Source organism: Solanum verrucosum, unplaced genomic scaffold (assembly GCF_900185275.1).
Source record: "Solanum verrucosum unplaced genomic scaffold, falcon-dt-bn FXZP01000278.1, whole genome shotgun sequence".
Taxonomy (NCBI): Eukaryota; Viridiplantae; Streptophyta; class Magnoliopsida; order Solanales; family Solanaceae; genus Solanum; species Solanum verrucosum.
Genome location: NW_026020332.1, coordinates 2,680,765 through 2,703,131, shown reverse-complemented (window position 1 = coordinate 2,703,131; position 22,367 = coordinate 2,680,765). Strand labels below are relative to the sequence as shown.

Below are 22,367 nucleotides of genomic sequence, written 5' to 3'. Positions count from 1 at the left end.
CAAGCAAAAGCTTTTCCATGATTTGAGTGTGAAGTGTTTAATAAGAATACTTTATCATGTTAGATGTTTAATTGGAATTGATCATAGTTCAAGTGTCTAGTGTTTGGATGAAATTAATTGATAAATTTTAGAAGGGTTATCAATGTTCCACCTGAATTTTTAAACTATTATCACAGTACATCAAAGATCTTGAGCTCTAGGAATTTATACAATTGTCTTCTTGACTTCAATTTTGGGATCCGGGTTAATCCGTCTTCCCCAAGAATTACGAATTCCTAAACCTAATAACAAAAAGCGATTCTAATGCAATTTTTGTCTTCTTGAAGAATTATGGATTTTTTAACCTATTAACGAAAAGTGATTCTACTCCAATTGCATCATGTAAGAACAACATAATATGGTACTTCCTACCTAATCAAGCAAGCACCGCTTAAATCTTTGGTTTGATGGTTGTACGTGCAAAAAAAAATCGATACGTTTAATCTAGATACAATGTTGACGTTTTGCCCACCACTGGGCCAAGTTCAATTTGTTTGTCTTTCTATTTTTCCAACTTGAATTGGGCTAATTAAAATTCGACACTTCTTTCTTTCAGAAGACAGCTATTTTGATGAAATTCCCTTTCATTTACCCCACAAGTGAGTGAAGAATTGCTCAATACCAACTCTAAATCTTCCACTGTCATTCATCATTCTTGTGGATTACTCTACAAATAATTGGATCATGGTGAAACAAGATGCCCCACAGGTTAAAAATTGGCCATCAAGACATATGATCACTATCCTTTACTCATTCAGTAACCAAATGTAACAAACAACAAGCGCAGACTCATAAAGATCAGTATCACAGCATGTTACCTCTATAGAGCAACTTTTATTCGTTGAAAGACGGCCCTTCCACTCAGCACCTTCATATCACAAAGGCTGACTTGAGTTCAAATTGGACTGGACCCTTTGTTAGGATACAAGGGCAGAACCATAAGTTTCTAACCTGGAAGAGTGACAGAGATGCCAAATATGCGGTGAACAGTAATGACAAATTCTAGAGAGAGAGAGAGATTGCTTTGCTGGAAGCTGCAAACAAATACTGCTATTTTCTGTCCATAAAATACCTATACCAGAGAGAAAAATAGAAACATAAATATGCACTAACATAAAGTCATCACGAGTACAAATTCCCCATATCCTCACAACCTGCTCTCTATTCTGCAATGACTAAACCAGGGCCTCACAAATTCATCAAGGCATTACAAAAATGTGACATAAGGGTGAAGAAAGTGAAATGTTAATTTGTCAGCCCTGACAATGCGAAAATGTAAATGCCTCGTAAAGAGAAGAGATAGATGGACTAAGAGATGAAGTGAAGCCAGGAAAGATCAAGGAGTTTGCAGCTGATTCCTTGCACCTACTAAATTGTACAATTATGTTTCTGAAGCAATTACATCAACGTGCTGTGATGAAGTGAAGCCAGGAAAGATCAAGTCGAGTTTGCAGCTGATTCCTTGCACCTTCTAAATTGTACAATTATGTTTCTGAAGCAATTACATCAGCATACTGTGATGAAAATCTCATGTAGTACAACTCCAATTGTCCAAAATTTTTATGCTTAAATGTACAAGATGAACATTTCCGTACATGATGCCTGTATCTTCTCATTTCTTTGTCAAGAACTGTGAGCCAGCACCTGAGGTTTGATTCAATTTGCGCCTCTTAACTGCCAGCCGGGGTTTCAACTAAACAGAAGGAACAACACTAGGTTCAATATTCTATACCTTCATAAGTTAGTCTAGAAAGTATACAATGTACATTAAACAACAATTGTAAGGGAAAATGACACAGATCATTTGTAGGACAAGGATCCACCACCAGTAATTCACTACTTAAAATGGGCACCCCCTTTTCCGACAATTTAGATATTCTGTTCATAAAGGAAAAAAATAGTAAATAAAACTATACTAAAAAGTTACAACAACATATCCAGTGGAATCCCACAAGTGGGGTCTGGGGAGAGTAGAGAGTACGCGGACCTTACCACTACCTCGTGGAGGTAGAGATATTTCCGAAAGACCATCGTCTTAAGTGTAGCAAATCCAAGTACAAAGAATAAGAAAACATAGCAATTAACAAGCGAAGCAGTACAAATCCTACAAGAAAGGAACAAGAACACAAAATAGTGCGATAATTGAAAGTCAATAAACAACAAACAATGATAGATATCAAAAGCAAGAAGTACAATAATACAACTAGTACAACAACAAACACCGACAAACCTAAACCCACGAAAAGCAAGACAACACTCCACTGCCTACTAACCTTCTACCTTACTACGCGTGCTCCATACCCTCCTATCTAAGGTGATGTCCTGGGTAACCCGAAGTAGTTACATAAAAATCTTTCTTTAATTGTGACACACATATCTCGTCTTTGGTCATGCATTATCAAATGAGAGAGATAAAGCAGTTACCAAAATCCAACTTATTTTTCCTTGTCCAAGGAAACCATATTACTAGTTTTTTTGAAACTGGTAACATGACCAAGGAAACCATGTTGCGCAAAGCCTAAATCCTAGTTTCTCTTTGCTGTTTGTCTTGTACAATAGTAGTAAATGGGGACTCTGCACAACTAGTTTACTACAGCACATCTCAGACTTTGAGCTGTCTAATAGTATAGAGGGGCCAGAATCCTGCAGGGTTCCATTTGTGCACAGGGAGGCAACTCGTTGGAGAATAAGACCTAACTCCACTAAAAGAGAAATAGGAAAAGATGGATAGTATCTAATACAATCACCAAAGAAAGTTTAGATATATCTTCTTCAACTAGAAAACTATTTTAATAACAAAAGGAACGAACACCTTGGTGTACAAGAGACAGACAGCGGAATACAAAAACAGTAGCTTGCAGAAACCCCATCGAGTACAAAGGAAATAGAGAAGTGCTGTGACTTTGCATTAACTCATTTACTAAACAGATAATGTAACAGAAATAGTTGAGAAACATAACAGCAATTGAAAAGAATTTTTCAATTTTAGAAGAATGTAACACACCAGAAGACAGAAATTTTTTAGTCATGTATATAATTTGGCTGATGGGGTCGATCTTTTGTATTATATTATTTATTACCTACACCTCTTGCTAAATAAAGTATATAAGTGATTCATCCCTTTATCAAAACAGGAAAAGAGTGATATAATAAGGTTTGCTGATATACCATCTCCATATACTTCAATTGCTTCAGAACTTCCTCCGTCTCTAGTTCCTGAGCCAGAGTGAGAGACAAAGAACAGCGATCAGAAAAACAATTTAAGAAATATTGTATGCTTTACTTGAGCCAAGAGTCTAGTGGAAACAGCCTCTCTACCTTCACAAGGTAGGGGTAAGGATGCGTACACACCACCCTCCCAATATCCCACTTGTTGGGTTACACTGGGTATGTTGTTGTTGTTATTAATAAGGATAGATCTCAATGAAATGGGCAATATAGCAAATGAAAAACCCAAAGATCAGTAAAAACAAGCAGCAATGCAATAATATCAATGTTATGGCACTTGTAGGACTATTTTTTTGATGACCGTGTTATGGCACTAGTATGATTTTCAATCCACATGTACTTCATTGCTTCTAGAGAAATCATTCAGAGTATCAAAGGCTTAATCATTCCAGACATGTAAGAGTCCACAGCAAAAGCTTAGTTTAAATATTACTGTATATGTTTCAGTATAAACCTCCATCTTTTTAGGGACACGAGAAGAGTGTTGCAAGATAATCGAACATAGCAAATATACTAGCCCAAAAGAGGGATAATGGCCGCACTTACTATTACAGTAAGCATCTTCCCCGAGATGATGATGAAAAACACTGAAGCTATTATAGCACTTGAATGATTCTTCAACATAAACTCAAAGATATAAATATTTCTTGCTTACACATGCCAGCATAAAATCTGTGCAACAGCTGGACAACTTTGGAAGCAAACGTCTTAATCTCAACAAGAAACTAATTCTCCAAACTAACAAAGACAAAATGCAATAGATCTATCTCGTACAGAAGCAAGTTTGGGGATGGGGAAGAAAAGAAAACATAGAGCGAGGAATGGTAATGGGGAAGGAATGAATCAAGTTAATGAGTTAAGTTGAAGATAAGATGTTGAACACAACATCTGGACTGAAAAAAACTCACATACTTGAGGTACAGCACAATCGGCGTGAGCTGGATCCCAAAGGACAGAACGAAAGCACTCCCATTTTTCTGTTTGAACTTCAAATAGTGGGGCCCTGTCATGACAACACCAAATTGCAGATTGGGCATCTTGAATAGATAAAAATTAGAACACCAAGACAAAAAAACATAAATATCATGCTGGATTCCTTGATAAGTGAACTTCCCTTTTAATACATGAACTTCCCTTTCTACAACCACTTTCACTTCTCACTGATCTCAGTACTTTTCTTATCAAACTACTGATATGGCTTTTATCTCATGGGTCTTATATCATAGGTCGAAGGTAGAACTTAAAAATTCAGGAGGGACATCAAGTTGCAGGGGTTTTCCTTTTCCTCTTTTGGAGTTCCTTCTCATTAATAGAGGAAAATAATAAAGGGAACATGCAAATTAATTTGACCAAGACATGTAATGGTGTCCATTTCCGAGAGCTGAAACTATTTTAATGAAACAGCCCAAAATTAGCAGCATCCGCTTGAAATACCTAAAGCTGGAGCAAAACAATTCAATAGTAAAAGTGCAAAGGGCAGGCTCATTACCTTCGCCATTTCCCACAGATACTTCCATCCACACGTTTCCCAAAACCTTCAATGACCTGCCGGCACTGAAGCCAATTGCCAATAGAACTAATCCTCAAATGTTCGTTAGAAGATTGTTCCTGAACAATATAATTTGGTTATTCGTAAATAATTTTTCCTAGAACTGAGCAGGCAGCTGTATGGAAAGATAAATTTCAGGAGTGGAACTTACACGCAAGCAGAGATTCTCTGAAGGTCTGATTTCAAATGGTTCACCACTACAACCAGCCTCACTGCATCAAATCTCTTCATCAAAACCAATGCAGCAGGCACACTCAAAAGATACAAACAGCTCAAATAGATAACAATATCATAACAGTAAATATTAATAGCATTCCTATACGCAAGATTTTCATAAATTAGAGTAAAACTTATCAGAACATATGAAGCACGAAACCTGTGAGCATAATAAGGTTTCCATGGTATTAAGAGATAAATAAACATGAACATGCCATAGTTACCCCCACTAACACTAATACATTTTTCTTGAGCTGAACTCCTGAGAATTAATATTCCACCAAGCATTCAAGAATCATACTTAAGTTTAGGACTTTAGATAAGATGTGCTAGCACTAGCAGGTATAGAATTATAGGTTATGAGATAAATGAAAAAAATACCAACAGAATTTTGAGTTGTAGATGCACGAAACTTGCCACCACAGGCTTTGAACATTTTAGAGACATTACAAAGTTCCTTTAAAGAAAAAATTATCTCCAAAGATTTCTTTCTTTGCGTAGAGAGTTTCATTAGGTAGATCCTATGAGAAAACCAGGAGTGATTCATACATAAACCAAGTAACACAGATGACAACTGAAAATGATGAATCCGGAAAACACCGATGGAAAAGTGCTTTTTCACATGGAGAGCTGATTGGGTGCCATCATTACAGCAAAGAATTTGGGGAGGACCATTTAAGTCAATTGATGCTTAATGTTAACGGTGAATACATAGACAACATCGAAACTTGTCCGAATTTTTCATCTAGCCATCTAAACTACTTGTGCTCAAATTTTGCCTATTAGACACATGCTGAAACAATCAAGAAAATAGAGTGTGAGCAGTTTACACACAGATGTGACAAAGAAGCCTTGGAAGAAAGACATGTAGCTCTTAAACCCAAAAAATCCCACAAAAAAAAAAAACTTCTAATCCAAAAAGGGAAAAAAATTATTTTTCCAACTCCCCTCCCCGTTCATCTTTTTCTAATAATTGTGGTAGCCGGACCAACTTGTGCATACCTCGACTAGTTCCACAAGGTACCTGCTACCTCACACCACCATAGGTGATGGGTAACTCTATCCTCTGAGGTTCGGACAAGTGGAAGAAATCTCCTAGTGTTTTTGTCTCTCCACTGATGTGAGCCTGAGACCTCATTATTCTCAACCCACTTCACTATGTGTTATCTTTCTTCCCTAAAAGACAATTCCTTCTCTTATCTTTCCACTATTGAATCCAGACCCACCTACATCTAAGAGCTAAGAAAAAACATCCCCCCTTCTTCTTCCTCTCTTCTTCTCCATTTATCTTTTCTCCCTTTTGTGGTAGGACAATCAAATTTGAAGACATAGAATCTGATTTTTTTTGAGAAAGTAGACATAGAATCTGATTTGAATCCTGGTAGTCACTAAATTTTGCAATACAATCTTCCTTCAACTGTAAGGGAAATCAACTCCCCAACTTTGATACCGATTGCTTCCTCTCCACGAAGAATCATAGCTAAATAACCCTCTTCTTTGCACTCTATCACGACTGTTGCTTTATTCATTTACACTTAACAGAGGACTTGAACCGGAGAAATTTTATCACCTTCTAACTTATCAATTGGACAATATTTCCCTGTCATTGTAGGGGAAAGAGGTGGCACCCCAATCGCTTGGAGTGGAGAAATACCTCTCTTAATTGTCAAAGGTCTCGCTTTTGTTTCTCTTATCCAATGAAAGGAGCAAACAGATTGGGCGGCTGAAGGTGGTGGCTTTTTGAATATGGCATTCAACAGAGATGCAACAAAAAATAGAGAGAGTAGTGTGTGAGTGGCATTGTGGTGTTTGTGTACTATGGTGGCTGTGTGTGTATATATATATATATATATATATATATATAGAGAGAGAGAGAGAGAGAGAGAGAAAAGAGAAGGGCTGGATCGTGTGTTGATGGATGAAGTGGGTCAGCGGGGGTTGGAGGGATGAAAGCATGAAAAATGATGGGACAGGTCTTATTTGTTGAGAGGAGTGAGAAAAGAATAAAATGAGGAAGAATAAAGTCCATGACAACTCATTTTCTAACATGTTCAAGCGCTCATTATCAATAACCATGTTATGTACTATATCTGCAATATGTGTTGTGTAGGTACAGTTTGGGCATATGCCAAGTGTTCAATATGTAATAGACTTAGTTTAGTTAGCTGTATGAAATGCTTGAACAAGTTTAGGTGTTTGTCGAAGATTCGGCCTAATGTAAAGGAACTGAAAGAGGATGTTAACTACTTAGTACTTGACTATGCAATTGTACTATTGTGAATAGGTTAACATGTACGGTATGTTTGGTATCAAATGGTGATGTCAAGAACCATCAATGAGATTCTATTATAATGGAAGCTCCAAAAGAAGAGATGGAGAACAGGAACAAGGGAAATAGCTCTGTCAAAGCTCGTGTGGCAGCATGGAATGAAAGAAACAGAAGATGTCTAAGGGATTAGGCAATTCCCTTGCGAAGATTAGTGAAAATTTTGTTGTGTAATGCAATTCCCACGTTAGCATCGACAAAAGAGTACTTGTAGCAACATGTTTTAGTGTAAATTCTCTATGTTGTAACTACTTGTAAGTTGGACTCCTCCATCATATCTATAATCTATAATCTATATTAAATCATAAGACATAACAACTGAAAATGATAAGTACAAACTGTTACAGAAGGTAGAAACAGAATGAGAGATACCCCATCATGTTTTATCTGCCTACATGGCAAAACCATTTAAAGCTAGTTGTCATTTTCACTTCCCTTAAGTCAATAAGAAGATCCACAACAATAAAAAAAAAGATAGATGTGTAGAACGTACTCTGTCACTGGACCTGTCCAGTCAGGAATCTCAGCTTGATACTTTTTGCTAATACGAACACGAGTTCTATAACCGGTGTCCTTCAACATGAGAGCTGTAGGTCCTGATACACCTTCAGATGGAGAATTGCTAGAACTCTCATTACAAGATGATTTCTTGAGCAATTTCTGCTTCTTTATCAAACAAGTTTGGCAAAACCACTCATCCTCAGGTGCTATCTTTATATGGGGTTTGCAGCACGATAAATGATATGCATCATCACAATTATCACATATTAGCATCTTCACTGTAGATTCTGAACAATCACAGGCTTTGCATGAGATTAAACAGCAGTTGTCAGAACTGGTATAAAAGTCTTCTGTGGATGCTTGGAGCTTTGTAACCACAACTTTTTCAAGCAACCCATAACCTCTAAGAATTGCTGTGCATATATCCTTTTCTGGCATATTATCACCCAATCTTTCAGGAAATAAAGCACCAGATGAGGAGCACTCACCAGCATCATCCACAACCGTCTTCAACGAAGAAGACCCAAAGTCCAAATTACACTTTGATGACGAATGGCTATCATTTATGCAAACATTTGAAGTCCTTTGCATATCACTTCTTGATGCTGCTTCAGAGCACTGCTCTTCCCCTTCAGGCCTACCATCACAAGAATTTGATTTAGATAGAAGGTTTCCTCTGTTACACTCAGCAGGCAGAAGAACAGGAGTTGCAGTAGCTAATTTCTCAGCAGCAATTATGCCTTGCTTCAAAGTTCCTGAATGGACTTCAGAACAGAGCTCAGAAGGACATCCATTGCTAGGCCTAACTTCAGCTGATGGTTCAATGAAGAAAGTAGGAAGAGGGTTCCTTTTGAACTTTTTCCTACGATATACTATGGGCTTTGAACTTCCAGACATGGCACTCAAAGTTGAAGGTCGTGGACCATCTAGACTGTTTAAGGAACAAGGATCACCATCCTTTGAATCAGATTCTATACAGACAACAAGAGGACATTTATCTTTTTCTGGACTCATTTCTGACAATTCAGCACCAGAACCCTGGTCACATGAAGCTCGTTTCGTGATCTCAGATGAGAAAGAGGTTGCAAAAGAAGTTTTTTTGCAACCAGAAAGATAATTTTGTATCAGCATATCAATTGAGCCACACACTAATATGGAATTATCTTTCTCTTGCTTATGAGTACATCCACCAAAATGATATGCTCCTATACAGCCAATCAAATTAAGTATCAGAGCTTTTTTGTTGTTGTTGTTCTCCCTGATCATAAAGAAGAAACTTGCAATGAGATGACGAACAAAACATCAATCAATATAAAGTGGAATGCTACTGCTCAGACTACAGGATATTGGATGAATGCAGCCCTAAAAAGGAAAGATAAGTAGGATTTCTCAAAAATCATGTAAGAACACATAATAATAGACATGCATAAGAAGGAAATCACAACTGATAAAGCCATGTGTGTGGGAAAAAAAAGAACACGCGTCCCCCAAAATGGACAATGAAGTTACATGAAAATATGTAAATCAATCACTCTGTATGTTTCATTTTATGTGGTTATGTTTGACTAGGCACGAAGTTTAGGAAAGAAGGGAAGACTTCTGTTAGGGATTAAAAGCACCCTTAGAACTTATGGCCCTAATCGTACCATGTGGGCATGAGACTATAAGAGCATCTCATTATGGGATTTTTAAAGTTAAGGAGTTCCCATATATAGAAAGGTCCTATTCTTTTGGACCGGACTAAAAAAGAAAGAATGCTACATAAAATGAAACAGTGGGAATGGTATCTATTACATTTGTTTTAGTAGATAACTTGTCATACTTGTACTTTTTCTTTTCACTTAGTATAGGTGTCGATACTAATTTTGTGGCTGTTTCCAATTTTCATTACATAAAAGCTTTTGGTCACACACATAGTGCTCCTTCAATAGCAGTCATTTGGTTCAGGGACGGGATCCATTAAGACTAAGGCCTTCAAAGTGTGTAAACATATTGCTTGTGGGAAACTAGGTCCCATATATTCGCAACCTGGTTTACACGATTACAAGCGAGATGTCCCGTCGCAATACCATTCAGTTGTCTGGTTCATGACAAGTGACAACAAGTTTATAGGCTATCAAACGTTGTCATGTCCTCGTTTTCCTAATGGAACATTAAATCTATCAGGCATATATGAAAGAGCTATCTCCCATTGGGTCTGGCATGGAGTATGTATCAGGTACAGGTACATTAAAACTTTTAGGAAGTTTCAGTGTGATTTGAAGGATCCACACAAATTACTCATACCCATGTATATCCTTAAGACATGTATACAAAAAGGGCAAATGATGGTTTCATTTAACATGGTGAGAGCTTTAGCAATTTCCCTTTCAAGTTTCAATTCAATCAAATAATCCACCATTGTGTTTTCCAACAAAGAACCCACACTGATATCTATAGTTATAGGTCCAAATAAGTTTAGGTTGACATACCACAGCAGTCAATGTGGTTTTTGGGTTATAGATTGCCCACCAAAGGGAACAACTAGCAACTAGACAGATATCTAACAAACTATCACAAATCAAAACAAAATCAAGAAACAAAGAGCCATCAGAAATCACATGAATCAAGAAACCAAGGTAAACATCTACCAACAAAAAAAATCAAACAAAACCCTATTAACCTACACAAAAATTGATAATAGAGAGTCACCCACAAATTCTGATTCACCTATAGCAGTATTTCTATAACATTAACAGACATTCACAAAGCAAATTATATCAAACACCATTGCATAACCAGAATAATCAACAATGGACTATAGATGCTTTGAATCTAACTATTTACAATGCAAAAAAACATCAAAATTTCAAAAGGGTACAGCATATGAGAAAAGGGAAAGGGGAATTTGAAACAAAAAAAAGTTAAATACAATTCAAGAATGGACCTTTGGTTGAAAGTGAAGATGAAAAACCGCAGGAGAAACCAAGTGCGGCACTGGCGGAGATGGAGGAAGTGGCACAGAGGGCCTCGACCAAAGGAAGTCTTGGAATAACTATAATACTACAATCTTATAGTGTCCTCCTATTTATTACCAAAGGGCAACTATGTCATTTATGATAGCTTTTCCGATGAGAGTGTAATCGACTTTTTTTTTACAAGATTTGATATTCCGATCTAAAAAGATTGGGAAATCTAAATTTGATAATTTATTGTTAAAGAACATAGTCAGTATACACGTATTCTGTAACATTCAGTTAAGTCGTTAATACTTTAAAACTGACACGAATAATATCATGTAATTTCATTGCAATCTCATAATGATTCCGTGAATCAACTCATTATTCACTATAACGATCTGGCTTTGTCTGGAGGAGAGTGTTCGTTGTTAACACTAACCTTTTAAAAAAAAACATTTCATACTTAACGGTTAATTAATATCTTAGTTGATATTTCAGATATTTATATCGAGATTTGGTTCAATTATAATTTCTCACTACCAAATTTTAACATAATCAATTTACTAGTTTGATTTGTGTACCTCTTCTATTGAATCTCTTTATGCTCTTGTTATTTAGATGTGTGTGTTTTCTGTTCTTGTCATTGAAAATTTTATTTTCTCCCCTTTCATGTTCTTCTTTTTTAGTCATGTTTTACGAGTACTTTATAGATATCTATTTTATTTATGCATCTAGATTGTTTTTACTACTCAATACATATTTTGAACGACTTTTTAAAGAGAAAGCGACATATCATAATAGTTCAATGCTATAAAGTTTCATCTATTTAATTATATTATTTTAATTTTGAACATTATAGCAATCTTTTTCTAAGATCATTTTAACCTTTACATACTAAGATTTCAATAACTCAATTTGCTTTTTGATTCCCTCTTAGAAAAATTGAGGCTTTTCATTCGCGTTCATACAAATAAGAGTAGAAAGTCAAGCTTTTGAAACATGATCGAATACACTTTTTCTCCACATATAGGCCTTGCAAGCCAAGTTAGATCAACATTAAGTCTAGTGAGCAACTCAATAGCAGCTTCATGTCCCAGACTCTAGAGTATTTGTTCCAATCCACTTATGTGTGCCTCTTTTCGTCGATCATATTTGTTCAGTTTGACTACCCTAGTTCAGGTTCTACCACATTCCCTTCTCAATCACATCTACAATCTAGATCTGTCGATGTACGATGTAATTCGTTAAGAGTTAGTTACATTTGATACAACCAAGACACTTCGCTCAATACTAGATTTTTTTTTTTGTGCCATCACAAAAAGGGAAAAACAATGCAACTGTTTGACTTTGTACATTTTTGAGCTTTAATGTAAAAATCAAAATAAATATAAGTGAATGATTTCATAAATTTAGCATTGCCTCCAAATTAGTGTGGTATACAACACATTCATAATAGAGATTTTTATTGACACACCTTCATGAGTTTCTATGGTACACTTAAACTTTGAGCTTCAATATCAAACTTATCACGATTCAAAATTTGAAGATCATGACACACAAGATTCACGTATAAAATAGTATCCTACAAAATCAAACAATTATCTATAATTGAATACAAGATCCAACCATTTATATAGAAGAAAACAAACATGAATAATCTTCAAAGCGACTCTCAACCTAATTATATATTCAATTAATCATATATCTCAACAAGGGATTTCATTTAATATCTAGTCTCTCAAAAGTTTCCTCTCATGGTAGAACTTAGGACTTTCAAGTGAGGAAAAATATGAAATCGGATCTAATTCAACCCAAAAGTTAGTTGATGAGAGGGATTTACCAAGTTCATATAAGTAAATCGTAAGTCTATCGCCAACAAATGTGAAACCGTAACCCACTCTAAAAGAATGTGTTGCCAAAATTTAAGGGCTTTTCTACGGGCTGGTCGTTATACCATATGATTAGGAATGAAGTTATACGGGGGCAAGGTGAGAGTTGCCTTTATGACATGTATAAAGAGGAAGTAGGTCATTTTCTTGGGGAGATTTTTGATCTTTGAAGTCTTGGAGGAGTATCTATAGCTAACTTGAGAAGGATTTAGTGATTTTCACCATAGAGTTTGCATCTTTCTTCTTTGTTTAATCTTTAACTATGTTTATTATTGCATTTCATCTTGTATTTTCTTTCTCCTGCATGAGTAGCTAAGCCCATTAGCTGGGGTTGTTGACTCTTATGGCTTTTGTGTGATTAAACACTAGTTTATCTTGCTTATTATTACTTGGGTTGTGATTATCTACTTGTTAGATTCTTATTTGTGAATTTGGTGGTTGCAAACACTAGATTAGGTCCTACATATGCATTTCTTGCTTGGAAGAGTAGAAATTGTATTGAGTTTTTAATGAGTAGTAAGGAATCAAGTATATTGAGTAATCGATTGTGCTTGATTAATGAATCGAACATTTTACCTACTGATAAAAAGTAGGAATTGGGAGATTCCTACTTGGATCTATCAATTGGGTCTTAATATTTTTCCTTGGGTTTGGAAGAACTTCTGGGGATTAGCTTTGTAGAGTTGGAAAATCCTGATAAGTAATTATCAATTGGATCATTTTCATTGATCCTATGTATTTGAGCAAGATACTTGTGTTCATGAACTAGTTATGTCATAATGAGGTTACAACCCTGGGGTTCCTCTCTTAATTGAAAAACAAAACATTGTTATTGCACTCCAAATGTTCGATTAAATTCCTGGCTTAGAAAATAGTCTAGTTTTAGAATTAATTACTCAATCACTCTTTTATTTGAAGAAAACTTAGGACTTTAGTGTAGGATTGAATGTTATCAGTAGGTAGCCAAGTGTGGTCATCTGTTAGGTAGGAGAGGCAAGGGGCTTGTCTCATATCCTCTTCTCCTTATTAGTAGTAGAATTTAACAATCACATAGTCTCTTATTCTTCTATGTATTTCTATTATCTGTTGCTTCATTTTGCTTTGTATCTTGATATTTTGTTGTCGTTTTTTTCTTCTTGCAACCCTTCTCTAAGTAACCTCCCTTCTAAGCCAAAGGTCTATCGGAAACAACCCATCTACCCCACAAAGGTTGCGTTAAGGTCTGTGTACATCTTACCCTTCTCAGACCCCACTTGTAGAATTACATTGGGTATGTTGTTGTTTTTTGCCTTGGAAGTCAATCAAGCCTAATTTTGTTTAAAGGGCTATGCATGTGATTGCCTGAACCATTGCTGCTCGACTTTTGTTCTTGTTTCTTCTAGACATGGTTTTCCTCAGTGTGAAGTAGTTATGCAATTGTTTTTTTGACTTTCTGAGTGAAATATGAAAAATCCTGAAATTTTGAGTTGAAAGTTTCCATTTTGTTCTTTTCACTATCGGAATTAATTTCTTTTTGTTTTGAGTTTGCCTTTTGGTTTTTATTTTGGGGTTTTGAACTTGTACTTTGTTAGACAGTTGAATTCCCTCACCGAATTGTTATAGAGAACTGTAAATTAAAGTGCAAATATAACAGTTGTAAGATAGTTATAATTAGAATTTTTCCAGTAGTTAATAACAATCTTTGGTTGAAGAGAAGCATATCCTTGTCTGGTTAAGTCTACAATGTTAAGTGTAGTATAAAGAGAATCTGTTAACTTAATAAATACCTATCAAAATTAAATGAATTAAATAGTTGGTTTTAGTAGAATTGGTAGCTGTTCTGATTTTCTGAAAATGTTCTTAGTGCACATGAGGAACCGGCCTAACATCTTTTCAATCGAAATCCCAATCAAAGACAAGTTTTGGCCGGTCATAGTTCAGTAAAGATTTTAAGTGGGTCTATCTCTTTTTATTTCTTTTCTATGTAAGGAAAGTTCAAATATCATCATATAATAATCCAGAAATTGCAATAGAAAAGAAATAAAGGAGGTTTGTGATGATTTTTCAATCTTTTCTACTAGGTAATCTAGTATCCTTATGCATGAAGATAATCAATTTGGTCGTTGTGGTCGTACTCCATTTCCCCTTCAGGTAGATTTCTCCCCCAACCATAATCATCATAATTAAGTCCAAGGTTCTCCGCAAGCTCTCTAATCTCTTGATTATCGTTGACAAAGTGGCTTGCTTTATTCCGACAACAATATGGATGTTGGATAATGATCTAATGTTTCTGGCAAAGGTGTCTCTGTCTTTCTGTTTAGTGTGTTGAAAGGAAACTGTTTTCTGTTAAAGAAACAAAGAGATTATTTTTACTACTAGCAAAATATTAGTGGTAGCATCAGTTTACTGTTTCCTTGTGCTCATGTGAAGTTGATAGTTTTAATGTTCTTTTTGGGCTGCCTGTTGTTCTTTAGAGTGTCATTTGTAGCTATCCTTTATTTGGTTTCAAACAAAATTTTCACTGGTGTCTAGTGCCTACAAATTTATTGTCTAAGAAGTGAACTTTCTCCTAAGACCAAAAGAGGTGAATAATTCAGACCCCACTTAAGGGATTACACTGGGTATGTTGTTGTTTTTGCAGCAACATATTAGCGCTGACCTCAAACTTCTGTCAACCTTAAACTTTGATATTTTTCAGCTTATAAGACATGGTGCTGGCATTATGAACTCTTACGAAGCTATACTTCTTGTTTTTCATTTTTTTGTCTCGCTGTCTCATTAAAAGAGGAAATCTCCCCTTTTCTTCTGCCTGTCTCTTGGTGAAATCTCCCCTGATTGAAAATCCAATGAACTGATGGTACCTCCAACACTGTGATCCATATGCATCCCTATGTTCCTTGACAATTTTTTCCGTGGGATTTAATAGATCAGGTAACATACATACAGCAGTCTTTGATTCCTCAAGTTCACATGGATAAGTTTTCTTATGTGGACAAATTTCAGTCTCCTAGGTTTCTAGTTCCTACACTTGTGACCATTAAGTGTATTTCAGTGTTTAATGCAAAACTACATCTCATTTCAAGGCAAATTTTTTTTGGTAATGTTGGTGGTACTGTGTTATATCTTTTAGCTCTTCTGATTCAGTCTCATTTCCCTATACTCCTATCTTACATTTGAAAAGAGGTAGTTTAGCCACAAACTTTTGTTTAAGTCTAATGGCCTGTATTCACTGCACTTTACATCATTTAGGAGGACTAAAGGAATTTCCTTCATGATTTTTGTCCACTTCCCTTCATATTGTCTTGACAGAGCGATATAAGCATTGAAGGGAAGCCAAATGAACACCAGCCATTTAAGGTTTCAATCTTTTCAGTCAAGTAGCATACTAAATATCAAGTAGTCTAATTCTTACATAATCCAAGAATTATATGAATGATTTTCCTTCAATAATTTCATATGCCAATACTTCTGCATAGTTATTTGGTGATAAACCACTTGTTTAACTTCTACTTTCTACTTGCTTTGATAGATAGACACCTATGATATATGTAAACAATAATTTGCCACTAATTATAGTTACCGTTGATCTATCATGTTTCAGGGCCCTCTCAAAAATCATAAAGTCTGAATTTTCAGCTATTAATCTCACTCATTTCTTCACAACAGGGCCAGATCTATTCCCTTTTTCACTCGGTTTTTCTTTTTCTTATGTACATTAACTTTGTGACATCAATAATCTCTTTGCTGCCAACACTCATGTTTATACTGGTTTAAATGTGTGGGATGCTAAAAAAAATAAAATAATGTATACTGTCTGTTTAGTTGTGTTAGGAGTCCAGTCCTCCCCACCCCTCCTACCTCTCCTTTTTCTTTATTTACTTTTAAAGATCTCAGAAGGGGAGTGCCTTATATATGTAACTTACTTCTCCGTCCAATTTTCTTCTCCTACTTTGTGATTGCTAGGTTCTCATAACTATGAATTTCTCAATAGATGAGCTGCCTGCATCCAACATTTGCACCAGAAGAAAAAGCTGAAAATTTCTTATATATCCTGTGTTTGAAATTTCTGTGACATGATTCTCATTTCAGGAAAAAATGATACCTGACTCATTTAAACCTTTTCAGACATTGAGCTCACATTGTGTTCTCTGTTGATATTAATACTACTATTTTGTAAAGGTGCTGACTTGGACCTCTTTGTGTGTAAAATCTAGTCGAACCATCCATACCAGGAACACACATCAAAACACCTTCCTGCCCTAAAATTGCCTCATTAGCCATTCCATTCAATACTCTGTCTCAACTAATGCACAACTCCCATCTTCAAATTGTCAAACCTTATTCCACCGTACTGAAAATGACTGAGTTTCAACACACGCTAGAGTCCTTCCAAACTCCGAAATAACGAGTCTCACAGGGAGACTAACTCCAAATTTGGAATTCATACCAGTACTTTCTCCTCTATATGTAATCCATAATCAAACCACCATGCTGACGGCCTCACAACTCAATATATCAGCTACCACCATACTTCCGATGAGCCAGTCTTATAGAACAACCTGCCCTATAGTAGAAAAACAAACTCTCTCAGTTTTCCTAGCAGAGGCATAAGTGGTAATAGAAGACAATAAGGAAGCAACGGAACAAAAACTAAGCAAGAACAAAACAAAGGATCAGACTATACCATTAAACATAATTGCCACACGATGCTGCACTATAGTATAAACCCATCCAGTTCTCCAAAATAAATCAGTGGATGCATTGACAAGTATAGTCAAACTAGAGCAAAGATTACTATAAAGCTGCAACAAGAGAACTATTAGCTGCTATATTTATTTGGCGGAAACAATAACAGCATGGCCTGGAAAAAGATCATCGTCTACTTATTAGTAGTAGGATTTAGTAATTACGTAGTTTTGTTATTCTTCTATGTGTTCCTACAATCTGTTGCTTCATTTTGCTTTGCATCTTGATATTTCATTGTCATTTTTTTCTTCTTGCAACCCTTCTCTGAATAAATTTCCTTTTGAGCCTCAGGTCTGTTGGAAACAACCTCTCTACGACTCTATCCCACAAAGGTAAAGGTAAGGTCTGTGTACATCTTACCCTTCCCAGACCCCACTTCTAGGATTATATTGAATATGTTGTTGTTGTTGTTTTCTTTGGAGGTTTTTTTGTTTGAGTAAGGTAACTTTGTATTAAAGCCAGTACTTTGGTAGTACTGAAAAAACCAATTTACAAATGGAATAGATACAAAATATACCAGATATGAAACCAATCCTAAATGGTGCCTAGGACATCTAGGATTGATTCGTGACACAAGAATACAGTTTAGTGCACCAAAAGCAAAAAAGCAAAATGCATTTTAGCTTAATATCCTGTACTAAAATCCTCCTATCCTTGAAGATATCTGTCATTTCTTTCCTTCCAAATAGTCCACCAAATACTTGATGGGATGATCCTCTATCTCTCTCTGTTTCCTGCACCAGCTCCTGCTTCCTCCCAGCTAAAAAGAGTGTCAGCAATCTTGCTTGGCATTGTCCAGTCTATGCCTCTGAGATTGATGAAAATCTTTCATAGTTGATCTGTAATACTACAGTCTAGGAACAAAGGGTTTACCGTCTCAGCTTCCTTTTCGGAAAGGAAGCATCTAGAGGCTAGAGCAGAGAGCAATATTCCTTTTGATCAAATTTTTATGTGTCAAAACTGCTTCTTTAGCTAGAAGCCAGGTGAAACAAGATACTTTGTAAGGTATCTTAGTCTTCCAAATATGCTTCCAAGGCCAGTTAGTAATATGTGGCCTACTTGGTTCAAAATCCTATACCCTGAGTTGACCTTATATGCTTCCACTTACATATCCACTCCACCATAGGTAATTTGCACCTTCTTGAACCCTTGAAAATTCTCCAACTGGTTAAACAGTTCCACAAGTCTAGGTATCTCCCAATCATTCAACATTCTTCTAAATCTAAGGTCCCACCCTTGTTGTGTCCACATCTCGGCAATTGATTTATGTTGGTCTAAGGCTATAACAAATAAATCTTGGAACATGTCTTTAAAGCTCCTTGTCTCGGTCCATTTGTCTTTTCAAAACCTAGTGTTGTTCCCATTAACCACTCTGACGTGGGTGTGATTTTTGAGAAAAGGCAGTGGCTTCTGATAGTCCTCCAAAGATTGATTCCATTTGGAGTATTGACCTCCTTTGAGACCCAACTGTCCTCTTCCCCGTACTTGCTCTATATGACTCTCTCCATAGTGTTTGAGGTGCTTGTGAATATCTCCATAGCCATTTAAGCTTCAAAGCTTTGCTATGATGATCAAATTCCTGATGCCAAGTCCCCCTAGTCTCTTGTTTCCGATGATTTCCTTCTACTTGACTAGGTGAAAAGCTTTTTTCCTTATTCCCTTGCAAAAGGAAAGATCTCTTGATCTTGTCCAGCTTTTGAATGACTTCGGGAGGGATTGAGAATAGGGAAAGCATATAAGTAGGCAAAGCATCCAAGACAACATTAATCAGAGTGAGTCTACCTCCAAGGGACAAATACTGAGATTTCCACCTTGTCAATTTCTTCTCACACTTCTCCAATACTGAGTCCCAAATTCCCTTGGATATAGATTTTGCTCCCAAAGGCATACCTAAGTATACTGTTGGTAGGTTACCCACTTCACCACCTAGGATTATAGCCAGCAGCTCCATATCGGGCACCTGATTGATGGGATAAATGTGGCTCTTCCTCCGGTTGATGTGAAGTCCTGAGATGGCCTCAAACAAATCTAGTATCACTCTCAAGTACTTCAACTGTTCCTCTACTTCCCCACAAAATATTAAAGTGTCATCAGTGTTGCTGAGTGATTTCCATTCTTTGATTATTTTTTCTGCCCACTTCAAAACCTTTGATCCATCCATTAGTATTGACCACCTTTACCATGATGTTAAGACCTTCCATGGCTAAAATGAACCAAAAGGGACATGGGGTCCCCTTGTCTGATCCCTAGCTGAGCATTGAAAAACCCTTCAGAGCCACCATTGACAAGAATGGAGAACTTCACTGTTGAGATACAAAACTTCACCCAGTTGACCCATTTAGCACCAAAACCCATTTGCCTAAGAACTTGCAAGATAAATTCCCAATTGACATGATCACAGGCTTTCTCAATGTCAAGTTTACATAGAATGTCAAGTTTCTTCTGAGAAATTCTTGAATCAACTGCCTCATTAGCTATCAACACAGCATCCATAATATGTCTGCCTCCTATAAAGGCCATCTGTTGTGAATCTACCAATGTATCCACCACCCTCTTCAACCTTTCTGTCAAGACTTTGGAGACCAATTTGTAGAAACTCCCTACTAGACTAATTGGTCTGAAATCTTTCAACTCTTTTGCGCCTTTCTTCTTGGGTATCATGGCTATATAGGTAGCATTGAAACTTTCTTCAAACATCTCTTTAGAATGGAAGTTGTGGAAAGCTTGCGTGATATCATGCTTCAGAACCTCCCAACACTTGATGTAAAATCCCATAGGATAACCGTTTGGGCCTGGGGCTTTGTCTGCTGCACACATTTAAGACAGTTATAAACTTCTTGTTCTTCAAATTCTCCCTACAAAACTTCTTTTTCAGCTTCTTTAATTCTAGGACAGTTGCTGATGTTTACAGTAGGCCTCCATTCTACCTCCTCTATATAAAACTTACTATAGAATTTGACTATCTCTTCTTTTATTCTTGCTGGTTCCACAATAGTCTCCCCCTGCACCTCTAGTTTGTCAATATGGTTGTATCTCTTATGGGCATTTACTGATTGATGAAAAAACTTGGTGTTTTTATCGCCCTCCTTGAGCCATAGTGCCCTTGATTTCTGTCTCCATACACTCTCCTAATTTTTTAGGACTTCTTCCAATTCCAAATATAACTCACTTTTTTAGCAACCTCCTCTTCTGTCAGGATCCTTGAGTCCAGAATTGAGTCAAGATCTGCCATGTGGTTAAGCAATCTTGACTTTTGAAGTTTCAGATTCCCTTGATCACACCTACTCCATTCCTTGAGCTTTCCTTTGAGGGCTTTAAGTTTGGAGGCTAAGATGTAATCAGGTCTCCCCGAGAACTCAAAAGAACTCCACCAGTCACTAACTTTGTCCACATAACCTTCATTTGTCAACCACCAATTCTGGAAGTTAAAATAAGATTTTGGGACCTCCCAGCTACCATATTGAAGTGCAATAGGCACATGATCAGAAACCAGCCTTTGCAAAGGCACTTGTTTTATGTTACTGAAACTTCAATTTCATTCAGAAAAGAAAAGAAATCTGTCTATCCTTGAAGCAGCCTCTTGATTATCTCCCTTAAACCATGTGAATGAGCCATTTTCCCACTGTGTGTCGACCAATTCCATATTCAAGGCTCATTTTGTTAAAAGGGCTATACATGTGATTGCCTGAACCGTTGCTGCTCGACTGTTGTTCTTGTTTCTTCTAGACTTGGCTCTCTTCAGTCTGAAATAGTTATGCAACTGTTCTCTCGATTTTCTGAGTGAAGTATGGAAAAGCCTAAGTTTTTGAGTTGAAGTTTCCATTTTGTTCTTTTCACAATCTGGATAGTTTCTGTTGTTTTGAGTTTGCCTTTTGGTTTTTATTTTGGGTCTGAACTTGTGCTTTGGTGGCAGTTGAGTTCCCTTACGAATTCAACTGAAAATTTCAAAGTGCAAATATATCAGTTGTTAGATAGTTATAATTAGATTTTTTCCAGTAGTTAATGACAATCTTTGGTTGAAGAGAAGCATATCCTTGTTTGGTTAAGTCTATAATATGAAGTGTAGTATAAAGAGAATGTGTTAGCTTATCAAAAATCTATCAAAGTTAAATGAATTAAGTAGTTGGTTTTAGTAGAATTGGTAGCTGTTTTGATTTTCTGAAAATATTCATAGAGCATAGGATGATAATTTTGAATATAAGTGTAGTATAAAGAGAATGTGTTAACTTATCAAAAATCTATCAAATGAATTAAATAGTTGGTTTTAGTAGAATTGGTAGCTGTTTTTCTGAAAATGTTCATAGAGCATAGGGTGATAATTTTGCAAAGGCTACAATTTTTTTTCATAACAAGTATGGAAGTCTAAAGAAAAGACATAATAGCTCTATGGCACCAATCTTAATTCTAGTACAATATGCTAATCATCCTCTCCGCTATCTAGCACTACTTTGATGTCGTCACTTCTTCCTCCTTTTCCCCCTTCAGGTGGATTTCTTTCCCAAACATAGTCATCATAACTAAGTTCAAGGTTCTCCGAAAGTTCTCCAATCTCTTGATCATCGTTGACAAAGTTGCTTGCTTTATTCCGACAACAATATGGATGTTGGCTAATGATCTAATGTTTCTGGCAAAGGCGTCTCTATCTTTCTGTTTAGTGTGTCGAAAGGAGAATCCTTATCTGTTAAAGAAACAAAGAGATTATTTCTACCACTAGCAAAATACTAGTGGTAGCAACAGTTTACTGTTTCCTTGTGCTCATGTGAAGTTGGTTGTGTCAATGTTCTTATTGGGCTACCCATTGTTTTTTAGAGTGTCATCTTTGAAGTTATCCTTTGAAAAGTTTCAAACAAAATTTTCGCTAGTGTCTACATATTTAGTGACTAAGAAGTGAACTTTCTCCTAAGATTAAAAGAGGTGAATAATTCAGAGTTGTACATCGCTTTCAAGCAGTAACA

General features: G+C 36.3%; 2 protein-coding genes across 5 annotated transcripts in view; both read right to left on the bottom strand.

Annotated features, from left to right (window-relative positions):
* The window catches only part of LOC125836542 (nuclear transcription factor Y subunit A-7-like), a 158,952-nt gene that overhangs the window by 98,911 nt on the left and 37,674 nt on the right, over nucleotides 1-22,367 (bottom strand). The gene's annotated exons all lie outside the window — the stretch shown is intronic.
* Nucleotides 1,115-10,888, bottom strand: LOC125836534 (uncharacterized). Its single transcript, XM_049515708.1, has 7 exons — nucleotides 10,786-10,888; nucleotides 7,852-9,117; nucleotides 4,968-5,028; nucleotides 4,757-4,875; nucleotides 4,180-4,270; nucleotides 3,208-3,255; nucleotides 1,115-1,732 (listed from the first exon to the last, which is right to left on the bottom strand). The coding sequence occupies exons 2-7, from the start codon at nucleotides 8,988-8,990 to the stop codon at nucleotides 1,652-1,654; spliced, it is 1,539 nt and encodes a 512-aa protein (XP_049371665.1). The 5' UTR covers nucleotides 8,991-9,117; nucleotides 10,786-10,888; the 3' UTR covers nucleotides 1,115-1,651.